Genomic DNA, 16,442 nt, shown 5'->3' on the forward strand with positions numbered 1-16,442 from the left:
CCTCCACCTCTGACACCAGGTTGTGGCAGGTTTTTCTCCCTTCCCTCTCCCTTCTCTCTCCAGGTGGGCGTAAGTGTGTGTGTGGTATGAGGGCAGGTGCTGCCAATTTGTGATCACTTGAGGAGTCGCATGAGCAGGTGGGAGTGATCACTGAAACTACTTTGCTCCTCTATAAAAGCCACACAGACCCAAACCACTACTTGATGCTGGACTGTTGAACAACGTCAATCAGTAATAATCCCTGTTCTGTCTAGCTGTCTTGTATGCACCTTGTTCTAATGGCTGTTCTTTGTTTTCCAGTTCTGGACTCCTTGCCTGCTTGTTAACCTCTTGTCTGGATTCTCTCTGTTTTCCCTCGTCTGCCTGAATCAGCCCAGATCATCACCTGTCAAGCTTTGCCGTATGCAGCCCTTGCCACACACTACCTCTGTTCGCCTCATCCCTCCCCGCTTTCCCTCATCAGTAGTCTGTTAAGTTCCCTGCTTGCTTTAAGTCCAGCCATAGTTACTCATGTAGATCATTGTTTGTATAGTGTGAGTGTAACCCTAGTTTTCTCTTCTGCCACTTTTCCAGCGTTCATTGTACTGTATGTCTCTGGTTATTTAGTTGCAATTTCCTAGCTTGGTAGTTCTGGTTAGTCTTCTTTTTTTTAGATCACTTTTCTGACTAGAGTCTTGTGTTCAGTTTTTCCCCACCTGTCTCACAGGTGTCTGTTAGTTTTGATTGTGTAAGCTGCTGTCAGTTCCATGGATTTCACACAATAGGCTTATTTCCTTTTGTAGTTTTTCTGGAAATTGGAAATTAAGCTGCTTTTTTTTTTGTTTTGTTTTTAAATACTCCTACGCCTGTCTGTTGAGTCACTTGAGTCTCTGTATCAGCAGCATAACACAGGCTTGAAGTTGTCATCCATGTTCGTTCTTATAGCAGTTGGGTTAATTGCTATAAGAATAACTGGGAGTTTACTTGCTATCTCATGGTCATCAGTTGATGAAGTTTTGTTTGGTGGTCATAGCAATAGCTTTACAAAATCATGCTGCCATGTCTGAGCAAAGTGCAGCTGCTGATGCAAACTGATCATGTGAAGCACCAGAGCATGTTGGCAAATGGACTTTAGTTTATTTTTCTCCCTTCAATTCAACTCATTTTGTCATGGTTTTGTTGTTTTCAGTATCGTACATTTAATATTAGTTACAATTTTAATGTTTTTATTTATCTAGTATTCGTGAACCGTGTTGTCGCATTATTCCTTCATTAATAAATTAATTTACATGAATTAGATGTGATTGACTGGGACAGTTTAGACTCCGGACCAGCAGGTGGCGGTACTGGGGCAGCAGCTGTGCGCTCTATGAAAGAAACAAGCCAACACCAGTGTTTGTTTGGAGTTGCAGGTTTGTTTGTCCGTGTGTGTGGAGGGATGTCAGTCTCGGTGGAAGTGTCTCAGTAAAGCAGCACCTCAGCGCCACGGCTTTCACTAGAAGAATGGCAGACGAAGCTCCTTTCCAGTTTCTCCACAGCGAAGTGATCGAGTACATTTACAAGTCAGCTGACAGCGGAGAGGTGGTAAGAAGCTGTGATTTAGTCAAAGGTTTACCCCGGAGCTAAATGACTGCAACACTTTTTAGTCTTGGTTTCATTTGTTCTTTTTTGTCCTGCATTCAGGAGAATGGAAGAAATATCACCAAACTGGAGAATATGGGATTAAGAGTCGGTCAGGGTCTGATAGAGAGGTAGGAAGCTGAAGTGTCAATGGTGAACGGAAGCTGCATTCGGTGGGCGACACTGAACTTAGTTCCCTATTCGTAGCTTCTGATTCAGCACACAAGGGGACAGCCAAAGTAGCCGAACTTAAAGGGCTGATTCTGTTTTGTCCAGCTCTTCCTGTATGGTAAAACTGTTACACATTTCAGGTAAAGAATTAATGGGGCCTGAAATCCACTTCCAAACTCACGAAACCTTCATTTTATTTTTATAAAAAAGACATGTCGCATTAAGGTTGGGCGACATGTTAAAGTTTTTCAACCAGCAAATGGCAGCATATTTGACCTCCACTGTTTGAAAAAGAGTCCAATAGCATGAGGTCAGTGTTTCCCATAAATTCATTTACGTGTGGCAGCCTGTCACAATGCAACATTGACTGCTTCAGCAACTACCTTCCTCTTCCATAAAAGCCAGAGGCAGATATGCTGCCATTGACTGATGAGAGACAGTCTGTGAACAGCCCTTCCTTTTTGTGCACACTGAAAGCATGCTCTGACAGAATAAAATCAGTCTGGAGTTCATTAAAGGTTAGGATCATGAACACTTTTGCATGAATTTGTCTGAAACTGAGACATTCAAATTTAATCAGTAAGTTGTGATAACACTGTCAAAGCGGACGCAACTCTTCAATTAAGTTATAAGCCTGTGAGGTGCTGTGTTACCTTTCCAGGTGTGTTGCTCCTATCAGCGGCAGAGAGATCTAAGACAAGTGACATACTTTCTGCGTCTGCAAGTATACAAGAGTCACGTGACTTGAATTTTGTTATCTCTCTAACTCCATGAAAATCCACACAGACCCCTCTGTGCAGCTCCATGTGCTGCCCAAAATTTGTGTCCACAACACTACAGTCCTGGACAGGTGGATGTCGTCACTCAAAAATATTGTGGTGCTGCTCATCACCCGAGACTAAGGAGTATGAATTAAATTAAGTCACAGTCTTGGGAACTACTCGATCCTCCTTCCTTTACTGGGATAACGAGGCCCCTAGAGCAACGTGGGGAGGGGGACAACACTGTACAGGATAAGGATAAATGTCCCGTTTTTGTGTCTTCACAAGTAAAATTAAGGTTTCACAAATGTGAAGGTGAGTTTCAGACATGAGTTCTGCATTTCATTAATGTGTGTGTGAATGAGTAGCTACTGTCATACACCAGTACAGAGTTGCAAAATGTTGGATTCACGAGCCGAATGGACACTGCAAGGGATTTTCAGCGGTCTTACAAACCAATTTCGTTGTACAATTTTTGTGTACAACGACAATAAAGCTATTCTAGTTTAGACAGCATTAAGGTTTTACAAAAAATGTCTAACATGCGCACAGAGTCGGTTGCTCAGTGTGGTTGGTTAAGCTTTGTTCAACTTTCCCCTTAACTGCTGAATCAGAAGCCACAAATCTGAAGCTAAGATCAGAGGGTTAGAGGGTTTCATAATGGATTGAATTTTATTGCCTTGGCCTTTGATAATTTTGTATAGTTCAGGAGTTTCTGCTCACTTTTGTTTATCCAGTGATAATAAAATGAAGATGTTTGGGTTTTAGATTATTAGTCACGTAAGTGCACCTTTGGCATGAAGAAACTAACAGCCGTTTTTCACTTTTGATATTTCATGGACTAGATATAATGTGCAACTAATCAATCATAAAAAAAAATCAGATCTAAATTTTAAATATCCTCTACTTGAAAAACATAAAACATTTTGATCGAATACTAATCTGTTACTTTATGACAAAATTGGAGGGTTTTTGTGCACTTTTGATGCCATGATTGGTTTAATCTGAAAGAAACGATGGATCCAGAATGAATTGTCAAATTTTGCACATTTCAAAAAATATAAAATTAAATGAAAACAGCATGGTAAAAAACAGTATCAGCTGTCATAAAGAATACAGTCTGGTGTATATGTATTTCTAAAAATGTAAGATGTATTATTGTTCAGGTTTTTTTAATAAGTTAGCGAACTCTGTAATTAATCAATATTGCAAGCAAACCTTTTACTGGATGTCTTTTATTTTTAATTACACTACCGTTCAAATGTTTGGGGTCATCCAGACAATTTCATGTTTTCCATGAAAACTCACACTTTTATTCATGTGCTAGCATAATTACACAAAGGTTTTCTAAACATCAATTAGCCTTTCAACATGATTAGCTAACACAGTGTACTATTAGAACACAGGAATGACGGTTGCTGGAAATGCGCCCCTGTAGCCCCATGTAGATATTCCATTAAAAATCGGCCATTTCCAGCTAGAATAGTGATATACCACAATAACAATGTCTCGACTGGATTCATGATTCATTTAATGTTGTCTTCACTGAAAAAAAGACTTTTCTTTCAAAAATAAAGACATTTCTAAGGGACCCCAAACTTTTAAATGGTAGCATAAGTATTATATAAATGTTTGTTACGGCAACAATGCTTAGATTTAAGTGAATGCTTTTGTCAAGTTTTTGTCCTTCATTCAAACAGCTTTTGCTTTTCTCTAGATTGACTAAAGACACAGCACGATTTAAAGATGAGCTGGACATCATGAAGTTCATATGCAAAGACTTCTGGACCTGTGTGTTTAAGAAACAAATTGACAACCTTCGCACCAATCACCAGGTAGCACTGAATTCTCGTTGTTGCATTCAGTCATATGACAGGTTATTATTAACATTACTTATCAACACAGCAAACTCTGAGCCTTCAGGCTAAACCCTGACAAACTGAAATAATTTATATTGATTTACATTTACATAATCTATACTTTGTATATATGTCTTGTATATATAGTATGGTAGATACAATAATTACCCACAACATTAAAACCACTGTCAAACATTGTGTAGGCCACCTAAACAGCTCTGACCTATTAAGGCATGGACTCCACAAGCCCTCTGAATGCCCTCTGTGGTATCAGGTCACAGTAGAGCCTTTAAAGACACTGTATAAAACACTCAGAACCACTAGATGTCACTAGAGCACAAGCATTTCAGAGCAAAACAAACAGGTTTGTCTGTAATTTCTCTTTATGCCTTTCATTTACAACCAGCAAGCTTTTGTACACCAGAGCCAACAAAAAATAGTCTAATCACAGCCCTTTGTTCACGCTAACGTTGTAAAATACATTGAATGCTTGGGACAAGATGTTGTTAGCTCAGGGATTGTTACTTTTGCTTTGCTTGTCCCTCCCGTTCCACTGCATGTGTTTCATTGTGTGTTCAAGAGACACAGCAGAGGAAACACACACAGTGTGTTCATCCTGGTGCCATCTCAGCTTAAGGTAAATGACACATACGTACTTGGCCATCCAAGTGAAAAAGAAAAAGCATAATTCATCAAACCAGGCCACCTTCTTCCACTGCTTCATGGTGCAGTTGCGATACTCACATGCCTACTGTGGGCATATTCAGAGTTGGACAGGGGTCAGCATTGACATTCTGGCTGGGTACGTTCTGCATCTTTCTGTTATAGCAAGCATTAAGGCTTTCTGCAATTGTCGCTGTTCACCAGTTGTCATTCCTGGGATCAGTTCTTACAGCTACTCACCACTGCATATCGTTAACAAACCACAAGACCTCCTCTTTTGTAGATACTCTGATCTAGTCGTCTGACCATCCAGTTGGTCCCTTGTTAAAGTTGCTCAGATCTTTACACTATGTGTTTTCTTTCTTCAAACACACCAAATTCACCAACTGACGCAACAGTTTCCACTGTAATGTAATAATCAATAGTATTCACCTTATCTGACAATGGTTTTAATGTTGTAGCTGAGCAGTGTAACTGTCAATGGTGTTATTTTTCCCCATCTCCTTTCACCAGCTGTACTGCTATGTGCTGTGTTAATTCTGTCAGTCAGTGATGTTGTCATGTGTTTCAGGGCATCTATGTTCTGCAGGACAACAAGTTCAGATTACTGAGTCATCTGTCAGCTGGAAAGCAGTATCTGGAACATGCCCCAAAGGTGCACTGCTGTTATTTCATGAGACTCCATGACTATCTTGAAATGTCTAGAACACATATCACATGACTATTTACGTACACTGGGCATGCAGGTTTCCAGTGTTAACATGAGCGAGAGGACTGATTGCTTAGTTGTAGAAGGCACTATGAAGGAAGAGCAGCAATTCAAGTTTAAGGCCAAAGATTTCCTTAACTGGTCAACAGCTGTGAGTAGAGACAACATGGTCAGCAATGACTGTCACCTCCAGGGTTATCCATGTTGAGTTAACGAGTGGTAGGAAAGGCTGATGGCTTTGTTTTCATGTAGTAAAACAGTCCCCTTTTGGATTCTTGACAAATCAGCGAATGAACGTGGTTGTCTGTTGACCAACGTCTCCATTTACACCCATTCAGATTAATACACAACCCTGGAGTTTTCAGACTAAAACTGGGTCAGTAGCGTTTCCAGCCGACGCAGTGTGGATGCTAGAAATGAACTAAGCAGAAGTTAATTTTAGTTGCATTTTTAAATGGAAATGCATTAGCGGGAAAATAACCTACATATTCAATCAGTAGCATTTAACCAAATATTAGCGTAGCAAAAGTTAACTAGCATTACTTAGTGGATGTTAGCAGTACTAGATAGCTAGCTGATATTGTGCTAATGTTAACATTACATAATCAAAATGCAGTTTGCATTAGTTTGCAAAGAGAGTTTTTGTTAGTATTTCAACGGTAGTTTCTCTGTATTTACCTAATTATTAGCTATATATTCATGGCTTCAGGCTCACATTCAGAGATCAGAACTTTAAAGCTAGAAACAGTGCACAGTGGCAGTTTGTGACCCCCGAGCCTCCACTTTATCAAAATTCTGTTCCTTTTGTTACTTACATTCACAGTGATGTCTTGATTATATTTTAGTCACCCTGAACAAGTCTCTGTCTAATCAGTCTCCATTTATTTGTGGTGCCACAAATAAATGCTCTTCCCACTTGGAAATGTGACAAAATCTACAGTGTCAGAAATATGCATACAACAATGCTAATATTTGATTCAATGTCCCTTGGCCATTTTCAGATTTCTTGGATAGCTGTGCACAAGCTTCTGATAAGCTGCTGGTTGTATCTTTGACCACTACTCCTGACAGAATTGTGCAGTTTACCAAAATGTATTGGTTGTCTGACACAGACTTGTTTCTCCAGCACAGTCCACAGATTGTCAATGGGGTTTAAGTCAGGACTCTGGGGAGACCAGTCTAAAAACCTTAATTCTAGCCTTTATTTAATAATTTCTTTGTCACTTTTAATGTGTCTTTGGGGTCATTGTTTTGTTGGAATGTCCAGCTGCATCCAACACACATCATGTTTCCAAACAGCACTAAAACATCTCCATCAGACAGTTCAAGACATTAAAAAAGGTATCCTGCTCAATGATCTCAATTACGTTAAGACACTGCCAAAATAATTACACCTTCTGGCTGAAGATTTTAGGTTTTCCTGAAGAATGTGGAGGTAATCCTCTTTCTTCATTATTACATTTACTTTTTGTAAAGTACCAGTTCCACTGGCAGCAAAATAGCTCCAGAGCATAATGATGCCACCACCATGCTTGAGGGAAGGTATGGTGTTCTTGGGATTAAAGACCTTGAAGCAGCATATCAATGTGCATCATTGTGGCCAAATAGCTCAGTTTTGGTTTCATCTGACCACAGAACTTTCCTCCAGAAAGTCTTTGCTTGGTCCATGTAATCAGCAGCAAACTTCAGTCGAGCCTTACAGTGCCATTTCTGCAGAAATTGCTTCCTTCTTACACAGCAGCCTCTCATCTCATGGTGATGTAAAACACTTAACTGTGGACACTGATACCTGTGTTCTAGCAGCTTCTAATTCATTGCACACCTCATTTTTGGTGATTCTTGATTGCCTCCTGACTATCCTGATCAATTGTCACTCTGCAGCAGGTGACTGTTTCAGATTTTTTCCTGCTCACTGCAGTAGCACAACTGTACCATGCACTTTATACTTATAAACAGTTTTTGGCAGAGTTGATTGTGGGATCTCAAGCATCTTTGAAATTGCTCCAAATGACTGTACTCACTTGTTCAAGTCAATGATTTGTTTCCTCAAATCTGTAGTCAGCTCCTAAGACTTTCCCACTGTAATCCGAGCATATGAAACAAGCCCAATTCAAATTGGTGCTGACAAGTCAGCAGTTGTAGTCCTTGTAGTCACTCACAAGAAGTTAAGAGTTCATGCCACTAAGAAAATTTGATTAGCACAGATTTCTATATCACCCAAACTGATGATTCAAGTTGCTGTATCTATACTTCAGTCCCAGCAGATGTTGACATATATCAAGAGGACCTATATTAATTGTATGAAAGAACAAAAATGCACAAATGTTGATTTTTTTTGGGACAAAGATGCATGTGTTTCAGTCATTATAGATATTTAGGAGTTGTAAGAGTCACTGGAAATTCAAACATGCCATCGTATACTTTTTTTAAAATTACAAGTGTATGGAAACTTTTGTTTACAACTGTATGATCTGTGGGGTATTTTGAGTTGAAACATGAAAGACACTAAGAACATGTGAGAATTCTATTAACATGTTGCAAAGGTTTATATTATGGAGCTTTTATTTAAAGTTTACGTAGCCAATACCTGTCCCGAATAATCGTTTATTTAGCCTGAACCTGTTAAATGCATACAAACATCCTCACTGACCACATTATTTTTTATGAATTTATTGATTATTTTTTCTCTCCAGTATCTGGCCTTCACCTGCGGTCTGGTTAGAGGAGCTCTGTCTAACCTGGGAGTGAAGAGTATTGTGACTGCTGAAGTGTCCGTCATGCCTGCCTGTAAGATGCACATTATTTGACCATCATTCAATCAGATACTCAGAAACTTTGTTCTGGGAAACAGTAGTTGAATGAAAAAAAAAAATCATGTCTGCGACTGTTTCGGGGACTTTTAGCCATATCTTTTTGTCTTCATCAGTGACAGGTTTTCTTTTCCTGAACCAACTTCATCTGTTAAGGAATTACATGAATTGCTGGTGAAAGCTCAGAAAAAAGGGTCTTTGCGGTCCTACCACTCAGTTTTTCAATTTTCAAAAATATTTAGTCTGACATGTAAGATCTCATGTGACGAGGTTTGTATGTTTTATAAATTTTATGGTGTAAAATAAAAGCTGCAAACATAGGAAGGCTCACTACTGCCATTCCACAAGCCCCCATAACTAGATGGCCTTCTAGCTTTACAAGATAGTAAGAATTTTGATCAATTTTCTACACAGGAACTGGGCAACAGTAGTCAGCCAGCTACAGTTTGCATAATCCTACTTGCTACTTGTGAAGCAATTCTAAATGAGCATGGGTCTGGCAGACCACACAGTTTGTTTGATGCCTTCTGCTAACTCTTAAAAGGGCTTAGCTGTTACTGAAGCACTCCAATAACTCTATCGTGGACTACATAGTGCACTCCCTGTCACTGAAGTACGGAAGAGCCAGTGGATTACAGTTATTTTTAATAGCAATGTCTCAATAATCATCAAAAAATCCTTAGTGTTAGCCCGCTGTACAGCTTATGTGGCTAACGTTACCATGACCTTTTATTGAATGCCCATTAATCAGAGCTCTGTAGAAGCTGTAAGGATAAGGGGAGACACAGAGATCATGGAAACTTCAACAATGATTTTTGATGGCAATAAACAAGTAGTGGGCGGGTTACTGTGTTTTCATGTCACATTTTGTGCCCAATTATGCTGTTCTAATTTACATGTTTTTCAGTTGTGTCTGTCGGTTGCTGTGCAACTGTTTGGCTTTGTGATGTCAATCACATTTAGAGAATGTTTTTCCTGGAGCAGTTGTGCATAGCAGCGGCTCAGCTGCATTTCAGACTACAGACTGACGGCTCAATTGGAACAGGACCAAAACCAAGAGTTATACCGGCAAATTTGGTAAATGGTCAGATTTACCATCTTAGCAATATTTTGAGCTGAAAAGTGAAATATATATATCACCGACTTACAATAGGTATCAATGACTGATTGATGGTTTCAGAGGACAGTCTGGCCAGTCCAAGTTTGGAAATGTGGGCTGATCGTGTTTCTACCTGTGTGACCATCTGAAGACATCTGACTGAGCATACTGGTGTGAACTCTTAGATACTGGAATCAAAGACTCCACCTTCAGCTGTAGAATAAAGTCTTCAGTATTGCTTTACACAATGGATAGTACCCATTTCTTGTCCAGGTAGTTTCTGGTGCACATCAGACACACACACACACACACACACACACACACACACACACACACACACACACACATATATATACACATGTGTATATATATATATATATATATATATATATATATATATATATATATATATATATATATATATATATATATATATATATATATATATACACGTCATACTTAAAAATACCTGTACCTGGCTAAAATTTTATCATCATAGGCAATAAGTTCTAAAGCTTGAAACCTGAGCCCGAGGGAGGTGCAGAAATCTAGTTTCCTCTTAGACTACTTGAATTCCAATATGCTAAAACTGTACTCTAACTTTTGACCTATGATGGCAAAAAATAGTCAGTCTGTTACTCAGCAAAATGCCTTCTCTGTTGAACACATTTCCCTTCTCAAAAGACACTTGCAAAGCTTATCTAGTAGAGTATTGTAAATACTTTACTTTTATATTGATATTTATTTGCTTGCAATCTTTGTCATGGTGTTTTTAGGCCAACTGCACAGAAACCCGAGCCATGGTACTGCTGCGATTGTAGATGATCAAAAACCAATTAATCAAACTGTATTTATTTAGCACTTTTCATTCAAATAGAACGTACAACAAAGTACTTTACAGATAATATTTAGTCTAATTGTACATGTCAGGGATGATTTTGTAATAAACTGCCAACATTTCTTTGGTCACAATTATTTGATTACGAGAAACGTTAACGTTTCCTGAAGACATATGTTTGTTATTACCACAGTCAGAAAGTGTGTATTTGCTTGTTACAATAATTTGATCCTAGTGAAAACAGCTGAACATGTGCATATAAAGTGGGTGATACAGCTACATCAAGCAGTGCACAATTCAGAGGACCAGAATTGTTTATTGGCATACTGTCATTTTTTGACAAGGTACCCGATTCCCTGGGTTGGCTCCCTGTAAGTAGCTGGCGATCCTTGGCCGGGTGATGGGTAACCGCCTTATTAAGTTATCGTGGAAAAACATTCAAGCAAGAGGAAATCTGCAATTTCTTTTTATTTTTGAATGTGAGAACTGACAAACACCTTCTCCCTTCTTTTCTTTCTGTCTCTACAGGTAAATTCCAGGTCATGATCCAGAAATCGTAGGGACTAGCAGAGGCTACACTCACTCTGCACGCTCCTTTGCCTTTATATATCCTTGAGTTGTTGCCATTAAAGGGAAACACCACCATTCCTAATCTGTAAAATATATTGCACACTACACTTTAGGGATTATGGGGATGTTTGGCAAAAGTTTGTATAAACAACATTCAAAGCCCTATTCTCTGATAAGCCTGATAGTCTTTCCAGGATAACAGTTTCTGTTTGACACATCATGATTATCATAATTGGCCAAATGTTTTCCATTGGCCTCAAGATGTTTTCTGTGAATGATTGAGGAGTAATGTATTGTCTTTAACGTACAGTCTGTGTCTCACTAAATAGAATGTCTTATTGTTATGGAAGTGCTTTGGTGCCCCTTGATGTTACAAAGTAAACTGCAAAATGTCAGTTTGATTGGAAACTAAATTTCTTTTCAATGAAATCTAGAAAATATTGATAGTAATCACTAACCTATTTTTTTAAATACAAGTGCATTTTTTTGTATACTAGTCTGTTAAAAAGGTGTCAGAATCCATTTGAGAACTTAAAACTTTTGAGCATGTGAACATCCAGGAAATCAGCTTTTTTGTTTACTTGTCTTTTTTTTCCTGCAAAAACTGTTTAATTGTGCCCCAATAAAGAAACTTGTATTGTGAGTTATCGACCTTAAACTATCTTGTCAGTCTCACTATTTTTTCAGCAGCAGCAAGCAACTGATACCCTGACTGTGTTCCCTACCCAGCATCCTGCAGCACACAAATAACTGCTCCTGTAAACCAGCGGCTGTAATCACAAGTGGCTCCAAAATTAGTAGGAGAGTCTACAATGTACGATATACTACGGAGCATCAATTCGCACAGCATTATAGTTCTAAAAGTTACTGCTCAAATTGGCTCAGAACCAGATAGAACAATCCCCTAACAGCAGAGGTGATGGTCCCTACTGAGACACTAGCAAAAATGCAGCACTAGTAAACGCTTAGTATTTCATAACTATTGCTAGGTTATCAGGGGTAACTGGTATTATGTGTAAAAGTACCCCACAAAAGTTGGTAATTTGTTCAGTTAGTACAGTTAAAAAAACAAAACGGACTGGTATAACGCCTGTCCATTTGTCTAATTACTCCGCTAAGGACTGCGGCAGAGTAATGTGACAACACCAATTTTCAAAAACAGACTAATGGATTTGGATGAAATTCTCAAGGAAGGTCAGAAATGACACGAGGACCAAGTGCTTAGATTTTAGCAGTGATGCGGATAATAGTCTGGATCCATGGATTATTTAAAGGTTTCTGTATCATTGCGAGATAGCGGCACAGCATAACTGCAACTATGACAACAAGTGAACACTATGTCAGCTGCCTGTTTCAATCACGATTGTGATCCTACTACAAATCCACCACTGCGGACTTATCTGTCGGAAATCATGCAGCGACTGAGCAGCCTTGGCAGAGTACTGCACTCCCTGAGTGCTTTTATTAGTCCTGTGTTTTGATTAATGTTCTCACCGACACACTAGTGACTTGTCACTTTTGACGGATTGAATGAGTTCATGAAACAGTTCTCAGTTGTTCAGTAAAAGGCACTCTAGAGGGGAGCTGCAGCTGCAACAGAGTTGGTTTGTGTGTTTGCCACTCCACTGTTAATTGTTTTAAGTTCATTCAGCTTAGAAACATAAGTTGCCCTGCTGCCTTAACAACGTGAGTTAGCTGCACTTTTGTTCATTAATGTCATCTTGTAAGTTGTGCAAGTGTAAAGCTAAGTAAGTTAATCCACTAGTTACGTAGACAATGGATCTACATACACAGACACGCTTGCTTTCCTATTACATATTCTAATTTTAATCAGATTTGTCTTCATTTAACATTGAGAACAGGCTTAGTTCTTCAGTCAGTGTAAAGACAATCTCTGAGGCTGCACCAAGGTACCGTGAGATAAATTTGAAATCAATGGGTGTAGGGACTGAATTTAACATTTTGTTGTTTTGATTATTACAAAACAAGTTAACATGTATTAAAGACACACAGCAAGTATCCACCATGTCTGTTTTCTCAAACTACAAAAAACAAGAGCCTCTCTGGCATTTTTGTCTCTATATATCTAATGTATCCTGGGAAGTCTACATGTATGCTGGTTTTGTTTCTTCAAAGCTTAATTTAATGAGTTGAGTAAACTATCAGCTGTCCATGCATGCAACTCATTTTAAGTCACAATGCCTGAAGTTCGTAAAGTGGTCTAAAAAAAACTAAAACAAGAAAAGACATTTTATGGTCACTTAACCAGAAATGAGCAGAAGTTGTAAATTTACATTAAATAAACTGGAAAAGATAAAGTTAATTTGACCAAATTCCTTTTTGGTGTTTTACAGTGTAGGAGTAACACCTTGCAAATGTTAACAGTAGGCTTGTGCATTAGTAAGTTTGGGAGGGGTGAGGGTCTTCTTGTATGTTAAATGTGGAGACCCATAGTTGGTCATGTTCAGAGCGGGTTAAGTGTACAGTGACACATCATCCTGTTGTACATTACTGAATAGATAAACAGTAAGTGTTTTTCTCAGCTCTGTGTTTCTCCCTTCAGGCTGTTACTTCAGCTGTTATTTACTGACCTGCTTTTCTTCAGTACTCCTCAGTGATTCACTGACACAGCTGTATGACACGTTCGAAGTTATCAAGTTAGAAATCCAGTACCTTACCACAATGTAGCTTCACCAAAATCTTATTTGAAATATACAGGCAATTACAAAAGAGAGATGGAGATGTGCCATATTTTACTCTGATTTTAGGCCAAAAATTAGACAATAGTACAGGATTTTGATACTAATACATGAGCCTAAAGATATCCACATGTCTGTGAGAAATTTATTATCCCTTATTAATCCCACGAGGGGAAATTCTGATTTTCGCATTTCTCCCCAATTGGTCAGCCATGGTACAGCGCCCCTGGAACAGGAAGGGTTAAGGGCCTTGCTCAAGGACCCAACAGTGGCCACATTGGGTTGAATCTCTGACCTTCTGATCAGTAGTCTATAGACTTAACTGTTGCACCACCACTGCCCCTTTAAAAGCTCCCTTGGCCCGTACGGGGATCGAACCCGCGACCTTGGCGTTATTAGCACCACGCTCTAACCAACTGAGCTAACCGGCCACAATGACAAATGACAGATTTCCCTTTCAACAGCCAGTGCAGGCTGCAGATTCACAGTTCTCACAAGCATCAAAGGGCAGCCACCAATCCCAATAAGAAAAAAAAAATGTTTGGGATTCAAAAATATCCACAGAAAATAAACCCACCTTTAGATGTGATCAGACATGTTTGTCAAAGTAGTTTGTTGGGACAGTAACACACCTTAGCATTTACTGAACAAAATCTTATGAATTAAGAACCAGTCACATGTTCAGATAAATTAAACAGACCTGAAAGATGGTCACACCTATGTGAAACAAAAGTAAGCTGAACATGAAAATTTGGATTCAATTTTTCATCCACCACAACAGACCCACCTTGTGCTTTTACACCCACTCTACCTTACCTGTGTAATGATAGCTTATTAGCATCATCTCTGCTGTGCTCACATTCAAATGTCATTTCTAACGGACTGATGGGGAGTTTCAAATGTTTATAGTCACTGCAGCTCTTATGGATAATGGCTCAAAGATAACCCAAGACTTACATGCCTCAAAGTGTGAATGGTTGTTAAACTAGGTGGTCCAACAGCAATGACAGTGCTAATGATTGAGAATATGAATCTGCTATGTCTGCCAGGACTCACTCAAAATGCTAATTATGATCAAAGTGCCTGGGGAGAGAACTTAACACTGCATTTTAGGTGCTTGATAATTGGTGCCGTAGACCCCTTCCTCTGTGAAAGGATGGCTGTTCCAGTTTCCAATTTGACATAGATGGCGTCTTTCATTTCTCTCTGTGTACATTGCTATTCTCAAAGGAGTGTCACCTTAAAATGCTGTTGGATTGCTGAGTCTTGTGCTGTTTTGCTGTCTCTCCTGTGTATTTAGCCATGCACTTGTGAAGCTATTGTTTAGTAACGATTCATGTACAAGTCTGTGCACTCCTTGCTGCATTGGACTGCACATACAATGTTGCTCCACTTGTGTGTCGGTCTTTTATCATTGGTGTGAACCAGTTTTTGTCGTAGAGTGTTATTGAGTGAATGGTACACTGGAAGGGATTCCACAATTATCTTCAGAGCTTAAAAGAACACAAAGTGCAATGCCAGAGGGTTTTCATTCCTGGTCATCAAAAGGTTGATGCGGAGTCATAAAACAGTACTAAATGATCTACTGACCAATAGTAAAGCTGTCAGTTACAACTACGTAATCATTTGAAAAGCAATGATTTGACCCTGAAGGCACATATGGGGAAAAAAAATTCTGGTGTGATGAAGCTGTGTGATGTGCACCAGAAACTACCTGGACAAGAAATGGGTAAAGCAATACTGAAGACTTTATTCTACAGCTGAAGGTGGAGTCTTTGATTCCAGTATCTAAGAGTTCACACCAGTATGCTTAGTTAGATGTCTTCAGATAGTCACACAGGTAGAAACATTATCAGCCCACATTTCCAAGCTTGGACTGGAGATTGTCTTCTGAAACCATCAATCAGTCATTGATACCTATTGTAAGTCGGTGACTGGTCAGGTCTGCTAAAATGAAACAGAAGCCAAGGATTTAACCTCTCTCAACTCTGTCATTTGCATCATTACAACAGTCATCATTTCAATCCACCCTGTAGCTGCTGTGATATAACCACCTGATTTCCTGTGCAGATGGACTATGAACTAGTTCTGGGATAAGAACAATAAGTTACTTAAAACAGACAGAGGAAAAATATGAAGTTGAGTAGCCCATACAAAATAGTTTGTGATGAGAGTATTCATTTGACTCAGTGCCACAAAAGTACCAACATACCGTATGACTTGCTTCCTCTTATATTTCTTCAGACACCTTTGAAAAAGCAGCCCACAGCACACAGTGAGAGCTCCAAAAACAAAATCTTAAGAACATTTAGATGATATTGTGACAGTGGGTTTGGTTTTCCAGGTCTCAGATGTTCTTACCATGACAGCTGCACTGATGGATAGCTGGCACAAACCTACAAGAATGGCTTAATCACAGATGATGGTCTTTATCTTGCTGCTTTCAGTGAAGTGTAATAGATTTCTTCTTGTTCTTTCAGTCCTTGCCTCAGTGTATTTATAGTGGGTACAGACTGTGGGCCAGTCTTGAAGGACAGTTGATGATAAACTACATGTACTTTTAATGATGCCCTAAAATTTGCACTATTGTATATAAATATAGACTACCTTCTCTCTCTCTTTGGATGACTATTCATTACCCTCCTGAGCTGGTCAGATTCTGTG

The 16,442-nt window shown here is 39.1% G+C and overlaps 1 protein-coding gene and 1 non-coding gene across 3 annotated transcripts; one reads left to right on the plus strand and one right to left on the minus strand.

Annotated features, from left to right (window-relative positions):
- The first annotated feature begins 1,343 nt into the window (after positions 1–1,343).
- On the plus strand, positions 1,344–11,737 carry trappc6b (trafficking protein particle complex subunit 6B). 2 transcript variants are annotated; one of them, XM_035953496.2, is made up of 6 exons: positions 1,348–1,563; positions 1,663–1,730; positions 4,249–4,366; positions 5,625–5,708; positions 8,456–8,549; positions 11,038–11,737. In XM_035953496.2, the coding sequence occupies exons 1-6, from the start codon at positions 1,483–1,485 to the stop codon at positions 11,067–11,069; spliced, it is 477 nt and encodes a 158-aa protein (XP_035809389.1). In that variant the 5' UTR covers positions 1,348–1,482; the 3' UTR covers positions 11,070–11,737. The 2 variants fall into 2 exon arrangements, with proteins under 2 accessions (XP_035809390.1, XP_035809389.1); XM_035953497.2 differs by lacking the exon at positions 5,625–5,708 and having other exon boundaries at positions 1,344–1,563.
- A 2,398-nt stretch (positions 11,738–14,135) lies between these two features.
- Positions 14,136–14,209, minus strand: trnai-aau (transfer RNA isoleucine (anticodon AAU)). Its single transcript has one exon. It is a non-coding gene; the product is annotated as a tRNA-Ile (tRNA).
- Between the last annotated feature and the right edge of the window lie 2,233 nt (positions 14,210–16,442).

This window comes from Amphiprion ocellaris, chromosome 8, assembly GCF_022539595.1.
Source record: "Amphiprion ocellaris isolate individual 3 ecotype Okinawa chromosome 8, ASM2253959v1, whole genome shotgun sequence".
Classification (NCBI taxonomy): Eukaryota; Metazoa; Chordata; class Actinopteri; family Pomacentridae; genus Amphiprion; species Amphiprion ocellaris.

Excerpts from the sequence above, each read along its gene's own strand:
- trappc6b (XM_035953496.2), top strand. The coding sequence starts at position 1,483 with ATGGCAGACGAAGCTCCTTTCCAGTTTCTCCACAGCGAAGTGATCGAG. Across the intron at positions 1,731-4,248 it reads GGTCAGGGTCTGATAGAGAG|ATTGACTAAAGACACAGCAC; the intron begins GTAGGAAGCTGA and ends GCTTTTCTCTAG. Across the intron at positions 5,709-8,455 it reads ATCTGGAACATGCCCCAAAG|TATCTGGCCTTCACCTGCGG; the intron begins GTGCACTGCTGT and ends TTTTCTCTCCAG.